The 12,205-nt window shown below is 39.3% G+C and overlaps 1 protein-coding gene across 1 annotated transcript in view; it reads left to right on the top strand.

Moving 5' to 3' along the window:
• IPCEF1 (interaction protein for cytohesin exchange factors 1) overlaps nucleotides 1-12,205 on the top strand; it is a 131,876-nt gene that overhangs the window by 62,368 nt on the left and 57,303 nt on the right. Inside the window, exons 4-5 of the mRNA XM_028129901.2 lie at nucleotides 5,349-5,388; nucleotides 6,020-6,189. Of these exons, the coding sequence (XP_027985702.2) occupies nucleotides 5,349-5,388; nucleotides 6,020-6,189 (210 nt within the window). The remainder of the gene's footprint in view (nucleotides 1-5,348; nucleotides 5,389-6,019; nucleotides 6,190-12,205) is intronic.

Genomic DNA, 12,205 nt, shown 5'->3' with positions numbered 1-12,205 from the left:
GGAGAGAGGAGACAGAGACAGTCTCTAAATCAGGAAGTGAACCTAGACACCAGCTAGGTCTAGGACTGGGTATGCAAGATTCTCCATGAGAGCCTCAGGACACAATTGTAGGACTGGTAACACACCAAGTGGAAGTAAATTCCAAACTGGTAAAGGGGGAGCCAGGGAAAGGGAGAGAGGAATGGGGGGGGGGGGGCGGGGGGAGAGCCCTTCCATTCACAATTCTGCAACTTTAAATTCTAAAACTTTTACAAAATGTTAAGACAGAATAAAACATTAAAAATTTGAAGATAACTGTATTTTATGTGAAATCAGTTTTTTAAAAGCCTGAATGTTAAGATTGTTGACAGAGAGTCTTCCAAACTGTGTTTATTTATTTCTTCAATTCCCCTTCATTCCCAACCCACTGGAATTGGTCTCCTAGCCCAACTTGACAACAAAGCTATTTTTGCCAAGATCTCTAATGAACTTTCCTTTTCTCTTTTACCCTGGCAGCATTGGATGGTTTGGACCCACCTTTCTCTTGAGTCTCTCCCTTACTCCCATGATAATCCCTCTCTGGATTTTCTTGGTTTTTCAGTGGCTGTTCTTGCTCAGTCTCCTTGGAGTCACCTCTTCTACTGCTTTTGTGCAATGTATCGATCTGCCTTTGGATTCCGACTTCTGTCCTTTGTTCTTCTACACATCTTGGTGATCTTATCCAAACTCAAGACTTCTACTCTCTGTATACTGATGATTCCCAATATTATATCTTTATTCCAGATTTTCTCCAAATCACTTGACCCTTAAATACTATACATACTATTTCCACCTGTGTGCTGCATGTGTACACCAAACTCAATATGCTTACTACTAAACAAATATATATACTTAAAACTATGCTCTCTATAGTGCTGTCATTTATTCAAATGTTTGAGCTAGAAACTCCAAGATTTTCCATGGCACTTTGCTCTCCCTCACTGTCCATGTTCTAACTTCTTCCCCCTCCTCCTCCTCCTCCTCCTCCTCCTCCTCCTCCTCCTCCTCCTCCTCCTCCTCCTCCTCCTCCTCCTTCTCCTCCTCCTTCTCCTCCTCCTCCTCTTCCTCCTCCTCTTCCTCCTTCTCCTCCTCCTCCCCCCTCCTCCTCCTCATCCTCCTTACCTTCCTCTCCCTGTGCCCACTCCCTTCTTTTGCTCCTCTCCTTCGGATCTTTCTCTCCTGTCTTTTTTTTCTTCCCAGTCCTCCTTTCTTTATTTCTTCTATTTCTCTTCTATGTAGAAAGTGCCATTGCACTCAGCTTCCTCTTGAACTCTAGACTTGCTTCCCTGTCCTACTCCTTTATACCATACTGACAACACTAGCAAACATCTTATCAAACTACTACTTTTGTAAGTTTTATTCTCAAAATAAATATTTGCATTTTTCCATTGACTTTTGTGACTTTGGGCAAAATACTAAAACTCCATTTGCTTCAATTTCCTTTCCTATAAAGTGGGAATAAAACATAGCATCTAAGCCACAAATATGAGAATTCAGCCCCAGAATTTATGAAAAGAGTGAGATCAGTGCCTGCCATGTAGCAAAAATTATATGTGTATAATTTTTTATGTATATTTCTTAGCTATCAGTATTTTCTATTATGATTAGACTGTCTATTACCTCTCTCCATTTTCTACTAATAGAGATTTTATAAAATATTACTCTATTAAGTAATATTTAAGGTAGGTAGTCTTCTGAAAAAATTAAGCAAGTTTTTCATGTATTTTCACAGGCAAAATTTTAATAATTAAAAGCTTTAAACTTCCCTTTAAAAATTCAGTTTAATTTTCTAGGAAGGAGTAAAGATGTTTGTGGGGGAAAGTGTTGGGGAGAAATATCCTTAACAGCTGTATCAACTGGTATTGGCCTGGCCCTAAAATATATAGGAAATTTTGTGGCTTGGTTAAAGTATTGGTAGCTTGAAATTGACAGCAATATGAGGCTTTACACCATGGGAATTAGGCAAATGTTACAAATCAGGGCCCATTTAGCAGCATATCACTGTATAATTTTGCTAAATACCAAGATCATTATGAATATTGATGTAATGACGAACTCTCTTACTGTTAATTTTAATATAGCATGAGGGCAAATTGTGCCTGCAAGATTTAACAATTACTATATATATTCATAGTCAATGTAATAATTATCCTGGGTGTTAACATCATTCAACATCAAAAGAGGTCCCTTTTTATATTTTGTACTGGTTTCTTTTTATGCTTGTGATTTGAGTGATTAGTGACCAAATGATGTTTTAACCATCTTAAAAAGTAAAAGTACTCTTTTACAATAAAAAGAAAAAATGTATTTAAAAGAAAAGCTTACCCCCAACTTTAGAAGCAAGTGAGGGCAAATTCATAATTTAGAGTAATTTTTAAATTTTACCCATAACATTCCAATGGGAAGAAAATAATCTGATAAAAATATCTTACTAGGCTCTGGATTATTGTTATGAGAAAGAGTGAGATCAGTGCCTGCCATGTGGCAAAAATTATATGTGTATAAGCTTTATGTAATTCCCCTGTTGAAAAACTATCTCATAACATGCTCAACTGGTGTTCGCCTTTTTTTTTTTTTTTCACTCACTCACTGAAAAAAACCACATGTAAGATCTTTTTGAAACTGACTAGTTCGCCAGTTCCACTTCCTGTTGTGAGGAGTAAGATGTGTCTTAAACTCACTGAAGTTCTCAAGATTGTTTTCGTTCTCTGATGTCAACCAATATAGGTTTCAAATTCATATATATCAAGTGAAACTGAAACTCCCTGTAATTTGTTATTTCTATAATATGCAGTCTGTTTCTCACTGGGGAAATGGTTCCAACAGTTAATGCAGATTGTGAAATAATTTACTTTAAGAGAAGTGCTCTTATGGAGAGTTGACCCAATGACTGAACTCCCCTACCCCCCTTTAAAACAGTCTAAATAAAGCACTTTCTTGATGTTGGGTGATCACCCTGTTACAGATATTGTCCTTCTGCTTAGAGCTCCCACTTCTTATCCAGCCTAGGCACAAGAATCTAGTGCAGACCAAGGGCTAGTCTTGGGCAAGATTGAGACAAAGACTACAGTTCGATTTGGGGCTGTCTCTAGAACCAGCCCTAAGGCCTTCATAAGGGATGGGTGGAGGAGAGTCACTGGTTCCCTTCACAGATCCTACAGCGGTCCTCTTGTGGTCTCTCTCTCTCTCTCTCTCTCTCTTTCTCTCTCTCTCTCTTCTCTCTCTCGTTCTTATTAAAGCTGCTCTTTTTCTGTGAGTTTTCGTAATGCAATTTCACCTTGTCAGTCTGGGACCAGAACCCTCTAGGAACGTCTCTGTACAACTAGCTCCCCTTTCTCCCTATTGCTTTGGTTCTTAGTTGGTCTTGAGTACTCCCTAGCCTCTTCTGGACCCACTACTTTCAAATCACTCCCACTATCCAAATTTACTCCCTTGCCCTTCGTCCTGGCTCTTGGATAAGTGTTAGCTCTCCAAATAATGTACACATTTGGGCTAAAATATTTTAATAGCTACTATTGGTTTTACTGATCTCAGAGAACTGCATATAAAAAAGGCTCAGGAGGCCCTTTGAGGGAATGGTGGGGATTTTAGACCAGGATGCATGTCAGTGTGGGAGATATTTTGTGAAGTGGAGATGAGACTAGGACCTTGATGTGATAACACGCCTAAAGTTTAGTCATGTGTCTTGTCTGCAACATGTCTATTCCTGACTAAATTTAGGACAGTTACTGCCTTTGTTATCTTTTTTCTTCCCCCCCCCCCCCCCACAACAAGGATGATTAATTTCTTTGGGGATAAAATTTTATTCTAACACTTGTAAAATAAAAAGTCAGTTCATGATTTTACAGAAAATATAATTTAAGCACTTTAACTTCATCATTGTTGCTGAAAGAACTATAAGTTTTACTTATCCTAAAAAGTTATTATGAAATTTCTGTTTATTATACATCAAGTATTTGTTTATATAAAGTAATGATTTTTAGTTTTCAGAATATTTTCACATACAGTCTTATTAAATATTATGAGACCTTAGGATTGGAATTATGAGTAGTTTGATTTTACAAATGAGGAAGTGGGTTCTGAGTGATAAATGAATTTTTTCCTGGGTAACAGCTGCTAATTATGATAGTCATGAATTGATTTCAGGCTAAAAAAATCCCATCCTAATTCCACTATATTCTCTTTTTAAATGTATAGCAGAACCATATACAAAAACTATTGGATAAATAGTTAGATATGTAGAATACTAGCCAGGTGCATCTGGAATAATATAAAATGTTGTAATAAGGTGGCCTACCAACTTTTAAAACTGCTTTTCAATTATGTACAATTTTTTCAAATTCTTTACTCATTAGCATAAAAATCTTTCATTTAAACCTGAGTAAATTCAGTTTAGATATTGTGGAGAGAAAAAAGAAAATTCTTTAATCTAAAATGTCTTTCTTTCTACACACCCACACCCACCCACCCACCCACCCACACACACACACACACACAAAGGCCATTTTTTTCCTATTTTTGTTGATAGTCTGATTTTACACGAATGATTTAAAATGTGTAATGAAAAATGTGTATTTCAGATTTTTGTCTTATGCCTGATTTGAGTATTTGCAGAACTATTATAAAACAGGAGTCGATATTAATCTTTTAGAATGTGAGAATTATTCACGGGATTTAGGACAGATAAGCAATTTAAACTTGCCAGTAGATAAAACTTCCCTGATAAGGAGGCTTGATGGCTACTTAGAGCTCACCAAAGAGACTGTGGCATTTCTTTTTCTGGGATATTTAATTCCTGTGGTTTAGCTGTAACCCTACGTGGTAGCTGGACCATGAATTTTTTGGTCTGAGGCAAACCTGTAGTATTGTGAGATTGCAATGGTTATCTTCCAGGTTTATTTAAATAATTGTTACTTAGAAATTGCAAGAAAAGAAGCAGGATGGATACAGATATTTTTCTTCAATCACAAAAAAATAAAAGGGAAATAGATACATATTTTTAAGAACTTCAGTGAGCAGTGTCCTGTCATAACTGAAGTGGCAGTGAGAAGGCTGCCTGTGGGTGGAAACAGGAAACATTAGTGATAAATGTTGTGTTACCTGTTTTTTTTTTTTTTGTGTTTTTTTTTTCTTCAGATTCAGCTCAATGTCTATTGATTCTAATTAGCACATTTTGTGCCTCAGCTATAGCTCCCCTCCGCTCTGCTTGGAGAGGTTTTTTTTAGCTTCATCCTGCTCACAAACACTGCCACCTCCTCCCTCCTTCTCTCTTTACAAATGTTACAACACAATCAGAAATTTCCTCTTTTCTCCCCTTCCTGCATTTTCAGCAGGTTCCCTTGCGTCAGAAGCCGGGAAAGAAAACTCAAGGTAATTAGATCTCTTTTGTCTGTTCATCCCCTTTTTGCACGTGTGTGTTTCTTTTTCTCTTGGATGCCTTCTTTGGGATCAGCGTTTTGTCTGTCTTACTGTTCCTATCAGGGGGTGAACAGCAGATTAATTTTGGGTTATTTTGGGGTCGATTTTAAGAAATGCCGGCATGCTGTTCATTTGGCTTAATCTCTGGTGGTGTGTCAGTAGGGCTTTGAAAGCCTGGCACAGGGTCAAAAAGTGGCCGTGTGTCTGGTGGTCATTAACCCTTTTCTGTCAATTGCATAACCACTGCTGTTACTGCTGACAGGAGCTCTGTCTGTGCCGGGATGTGCCCGGCAGCCTCAGGATTTGAATTTCTCCACTTATTCTTGTTGAATAATAGTCTTAGACTAACACCTGCATGCTAGTCTCACTGTTTCTTTGGTCATGTCTTGTACCTTCTAAGCACTAAATGAATGTTTAAAAATAAAAGAGATAAATGACTTTTTGGTTTTCTTTTTTGCATTTACTTTGCATAAATCTTGGTTGAAAAAAGAGTCCAACTCCCAGGAGGTAAAAAATGAAGTTTCCTTTCTCTGTCATATACATTGGGGTAATTCGTGACCATCTTTTCATGTAACCGTTGCAGGTTTTTTCACGATGAGCCGGAGGAGGATATCGTGTAAAGACCTGGGGCACGCGGACTGCCAAGGGTGGCTCTATAAGAAAAAGGAGAAAGGAACTTTCCTGAGCAACAAATGGAAGAAGTTCTGGGTGGTACTGAAGGCATCCTCCCTATACTGGTATAGCAATCAATTGGTGAGTCCACTCTCCCTCCCATCCCCAGCCTCTCTCACCAAGGCTGAACTGAAGATCCTTGTTGAGCCGATGATCCCATTGGGAAAGTTACTTTTTTTTATTTCTGGGACTTGGAACAGAGCGAATAAACAAGTTCTAGAAACCATTTCTGGTCCAATACATATGTAGGTCATTCTCCTGTGTTTTACGGAAGAGAAAGCCACGCTGCTTGACTGACTTAGCTTTGGGTTGGAGAAGGCCATCCAAATGCACATCCTTAAAAAGGAGACTTTCCGTGTCTATTAATGTTACCATTCTATGAGAGATTCCAATCACCTCAGGATTTACGTGGACAGCATTGGATATGGGAAGTATACATTGTTAAAGTCTCTACAAAAAAAGGGACTCAGCTTTAAGACCTATTAGGGGTGCCAGTCCACAGACCCTATTTTCATTTCTCCTCCTTGACTATCTTTTCCTCTGACCTTTATTAGATGGGTTGGTTTTGGAATCGCTAACCTGTGAGCGAGCGTTGTGTTGGTGACTATTGTGTCCTGTTCGTTGGCATGTTCAGTGATGGCATGAAATTATGCTTGGACAATCTTGATAGGAGAGTTGTCTAATCGATCATTTCGAGGCAGTGTGCTTTTGTGGTTTTCTTCACAGGCTAGTTTTCTGTTTGGAAAGGCTAGGAATAAAGTTATTGTTAGCAGGTGTGCTGATCTTTCCTGGCTTGAGACATTTTGAAAACGATGATGCTGTGGAAGATTGAATGAGTAGAGATTTTTCACATAGGAACTCTCTCCATTAACCTCCGAGTAGCCAATGGCTAATCTCAGCAGAGCTTGAGTTGAGTTTGTTTTGGGGGTAAAGTGAAGATCAGCAATGGATATCCTTTGATCAACTAAGGAAAAGTTAGGAATTACTCTTAAGCCAGGATAATTATTTTTATATGACGCCATTCTTTAAAAGTAACTTGTATGTGACATAGAGCAAGCAACAGAGTATTAGAGCATGCAATTTTATAAATGTAAAATAAGTTCTGTGTATGGTTTGTGGGCAAAATTTTTAGTTGATAAATTCACATTCACCAATCACTAATTCACTGGCACCCATTCTGTAAAGAATAGGTTAAACTGGACCCAAATCCAATTCTAATGCTGTGGAGTAAGCATTCTTCCTTGTGCTTCTCTCTGTATACCACTCCGACACCCCTGTGCAAAACATGCTATAAAATTCTTCAAGTTCTATGAAAATGTATTTCCTCAAGCCTTTTGTGAATTTTAACAACTTGATCAAAGATTTGGGAGGTTCACAAAGAGTCACCTTGATAAACATGCAATCTTCTACCATCTTCTTTTCTTTCTTTTCTTCTGTCCTCCGGATTCGTTTTTTTTTTTTTTTTTTTACCCAAATTAAGGCAACCTGGAGCTGGGGTCTCACCTGCTATCCTAAGGGATTTTTCCTAAACAAATACTGTTTCCTTCTTAGGAAGAGTTAATGTTAACATAAACTTCAACCTCTTGTTTCATATTATTTTAGGCTTTTGCTTTTGGGTAGTTGTGGCAAGTGAGAGTCTGTATCTTTTATAAAATGAGAGGACTTACTGATTTACATTTTAATAGCTCCCCAGGAATTTCCAGAGGTTGTGGAAAGATTGGGTGCTGGTGGAGAATGGCGCATCTGTGGGAAATAACAAAGCTCAGATAGAAACGTGGCATTCATTTTCTCATCCGATCAAATTATTCAGCAGAGATGTCCCGGATGCTGTCCTTGTCTTTATGGAATTTAAAGGAAGCCCCTGCTGAACAGCACACAGTTACGGATTTGTTTTACTTGGCTCCATCAGCTCATTGGGCTTAAGCAATGAATTACTATTTTGGGCATGAGGAATCTTGTGCCTCCACAGGGAGCAGCAGTGTTGACTGAGGCCAGATTAGAAAGAGGAAGAGGAGATAGCATCAGACACACTCAAGCACCCGGACCTCACTTGCAAATGCATATAGAGTGATATTCAGGTAGCAAATCCTGTACTTGAACAGAGTTAGATCAGCAACATTGAATGGAGAATAAATGTGTTGTTACCTGGCAACGGAATTATCCTATTAAACTAGTGGTAGGTGATGGAAGGACGCTTCCAACTCCTTAATTCTGTGACTGTGTCATAGAGGAATATCCTTAGCCCAGGATGGTTGCCGTATGCAAATCTGACTGCACGCAGGTGACATGATTAGACACCTCGTTTCCTCCTTCCATAGGGAGAACAATTCTAGAAATGAAATTTAGGGTCATTCTCCTGAGAAAGTACAAGTGATCTCATGGGACCCCTTTGGTTGTTGTCTCTATTGTTCCCTGACAGTGCCTGGGAGACCACCGCCTCCTCCCCTCCCTTAGCGTTTTTTTTGTTACTGCTGTCACCCAGGAATTGACTCGTGGCATACCTTCTTTTTCACAATGCTTTGCTGCCTCAAACACTGATAGCTAGACTTCCTTGAGAAAGGTCAAGTCCAGACACTCATCTGCCATTTTTCTCACCTCATATTATGTGCTTAAATGTGATACAGCACACAAGAATGTATGCCAAGTCGTACAAAAGTAGATTCAAGTTTAATAGCCATAAAAATTCATGCTGTTTAAAATCCTGGGTTTAAAATCCACACAATTGTTTTTCCTTACCCCTAGGATAAAGCACAAATTCATTTACTGGCTTGTGAGAGTTTCCTGACCCATATCTCTCCTACTTCCCCACCCTCCCCACCCAAGTTTCGACTGTAGAACATTTAGAGGTGAGCCAGGGCCAGTAAATGGGGCCTCAAGCATACAGTGCAGGGATGTGGATTGGATCCAGGAGGGAGTAGGGAACCACCATATATTCTCGAATCAGAAGATGATCTAATGAAATTGGCATGTGAAAATATGAACCTAGCACTCATTCATGGGAGATGTTGGAGAATAAAGGAGCTTTCTGGAGGCCAGTGGGAGAGGGTGACAAAATGCAGGCGTTGGGCCATGAACTCCTGAACTAGAGTGGAAACTGAAAATTTGAGGCATACTACCCAAAAGGCAAGATGTTGAGAACTTGCATATAGGGACTACACAGGGCAAAATGATGTTTCAGCAGCTGTCAGTGAGCAGTTCACTTAAAACCCGAACACACTGCCAAAACCGGTTTGGCTCAGTGGATAGAGCGTTGGCCTGCGGACTGAAGGGTCCCAGGTTCGATTCCGGTCAAGGGCATGTACCTTGGTTGCGGGCACATCTCCAGTAGGGGGTGTGCAAGAGGCAGCTGATCGATCATTCTCTCTCATCGATGTTTTCTAACTCTCTATCCCTCTCTCTTCCTCTCTGTAAAAAAATCAATAAAATATATTAAAAAAAACCCAAAACAACAACAACAACAAAAAAAACCGAACACAGGAATGATGGAGGACCTTTAAAATTCTGTTACTTCCCTCATTATAATTTCAGGTATTCAGAAACAATCTTTGAAATGGCCATTCGCCTTCATCTCTAGGTTGTCTATGATGCTATCACTGTGTCCTGATATTTATTTTCCTTGGTAGTTCCCAGATGTATTTCTAAAATAATGGTTTCCCATCATAGTTTTCTGATCAGGCCAGTCTGTAGTTGGGGCAGGCAGTTTTTAGTAACTCCTACTTGCTAAATTCATAGACTGTGGGAGCAATTGCTTATTGTTGCCAATTTGTTTTCCTTTATATTTTTTCCAAACGTTTCAAAATCAGTTGTGAAACACCAAGACTATGCAATCCCTCATGTCTTGGCTTGTTCTCCGGAGGCAATGATATGCTTGCTGCTTTGGGTGATGGCGCTAGAGCGAATGACGTGGGCATGGCTGTGTCACAGGCCCATCCTCCCGGTGCATGGCAGGGACTCAACTGCCCACTCAAGGGATGCCGCGCCATCCTGTGTCTCTGGTGGGCGGAGCCTAGTGCTTTCCCTGGCGATGCCACAACTTCTGTTTGACTCTGTCTTTCCTCGGTGGAATCCATCGTGTCTTTTTTCGTGAACATTTAAATGAATTTAAAATTGTTTTAAAATATTGCATAATGATATGTGTTCATTTAGAAAAGCTGTAATATATACTTAAGCAAAATGAAAAAGATAGGGGGGCAAACAGACAGAAATAAATAAGTGAATTAAGATTATCTATTTGTTTAAGTTAATCATGATCCTACCACCTTGGTGTGATCACTGTAAACATTTTGTGATATTTCCAAACTTTTTTTCTGTTTTCCAAAAATTAAATGATACTGTGCATAATGTTGTAGCTTGATTTTCTCCCTACGCAATACATTCTCAACATATTTCCATGGCAATACATATGTATCCAAACATCATGTCTAACCGCTGTGTTACATATAGATTTATTATAGTTTATCAATCCATAGAATCTAAAATCTGAAATACCTTTTATTCTAAAATCTTTAAAAAAATTTTTTTTCTTGATTTCAGTAAGGAAGGGGAGGGAGAGAGAGATAGAAACATCAATGATGAGAGAGAATCATTGATCGGCTGCCTCCTGCACGCCCCACACTGGGGATCGGCCCACAACCTGGGTATGTGCCCTGACCGGGAATCGAACCTCTTGGTTCATAGGTCAACGCTCAACCACTGAGCCACACTGGTCGGGCCTAACATCTTTTAAAATAGCTAACAGCAGGTAGCATATGGAAGCACACATATACTAACTTAAATATAAAGCAATATACATTTAACTTACCTATAAACATGTTTGTATAACTATTAATATATGTATTTATTAACATAAATGTTAATATGTATATACATATATTGAAGTGTGTGTGAACACATACATGTACATATGTGTGTATTTATAACTTAGTCACGCTTTTAAGCTAGCAGGCAGGAAGGTGGATTTTGTTAGCGTGGTATAAAGGAGAAATGTCACCTGGATTCTAGTTCTGCATCTGTATACCCTTCGGACAGTGATGTGACTCTATGCATCCATTTCCTTACAAGTACATTGTGGCAAGAACATTATTTCTACAAAATTCAGAGAGACTTTGGGAAGATCACATGCTTTTTAAAACAACATCAAAAATTCAAAGGAATTGCATACAGAGAAAGGCAATTTTGGATATGCTTTAGGTAAAATGTGCTTACATCATATTGTGATTTCAGGAGGCAGAAGAATTGTGGTGAGGGTTTTCAGACACCAGAAATGGTTTCCTTGGGCAACAGTGGCTTCTCTTGTGCTTGAAATTCTAAAACTTGCCTACTGACCCTGAGTAAAGGCTGATTTTAAGGCATTAAACAGGGGCGTCAGCTAGACAGTCCTGGGGGGATTCTTCTGCACAATGGTTGCTAACCTGGAAGGAGAGTTCAGGTAACTCATGACTGACTGATGAGGGCTGTGTGTACATTTCTCAAGCAATAGCATGAGAATTGGCCCCTGGGATGAGCTGAACTTTGGGTTGGATTTGAGGATTTTCCTGAGAAGTCGTTACATGAGGATTTATCATCCTTCTGGAGCGCGTTCCTTAAGGGCAAAGGCCCAGCTGCTCCCACAGACCAGCTCATTGATAAACTCATCTGTCATCTTGCTACTGTGGCTAGTCTCCCTGAAAGCATACTTTGAGCACACTTCCAAAGGAAGCGATGCAGCAGAAATTCTGAAAAGTTGAGTATTTTTTAAAGGAGTCAGAATTTAAGGGAATCTATTTGAAACAATGTCTTCCAAAAAGACACAAGGAAGTGACATGCTAGAGTCTAAGGTATCCCTGAGTTCAGGTTCTACCCTGATGCTGCAGCCCTTTACACCTCAGGCAAACTGCCCACCTGTCTGGGCCTTCCTCCCTGTCTGTTCAGCAGAACTGGGGAGAAATAGCCATCACTGGGAGGTGAAAGAGACCGTACTCATCAGTAGCACATTAACCACTATTTTCATACTCTGAAGCTCATGAAACTTACTTATTGTGGCAAACGCGTTTTCATCCTTTACTGGAAAATAATGGCTTTGGGAGTAGCATCTTTAAAAATTGTTTTAATGCCTGGT

The sequence above is a fragment of the Eptesicus fuscus genome, chromosome 10 (assembly GCF_027574615.1).
Source record: "Eptesicus fuscus isolate TK198812 chromosome 10, DD_ASM_mEF_20220401, whole genome shotgun sequence".
Lineage (NCBI taxonomy): Eukaryota > Metazoa > Chordata > Mammalia > Chiroptera > Vespertilionidae > Eptesicus > Eptesicus fuscus.
Note: the sequence above shows the minus strand (reverse complement) of the source record. Positions and strands in the feature narration are given on the sequence as shown.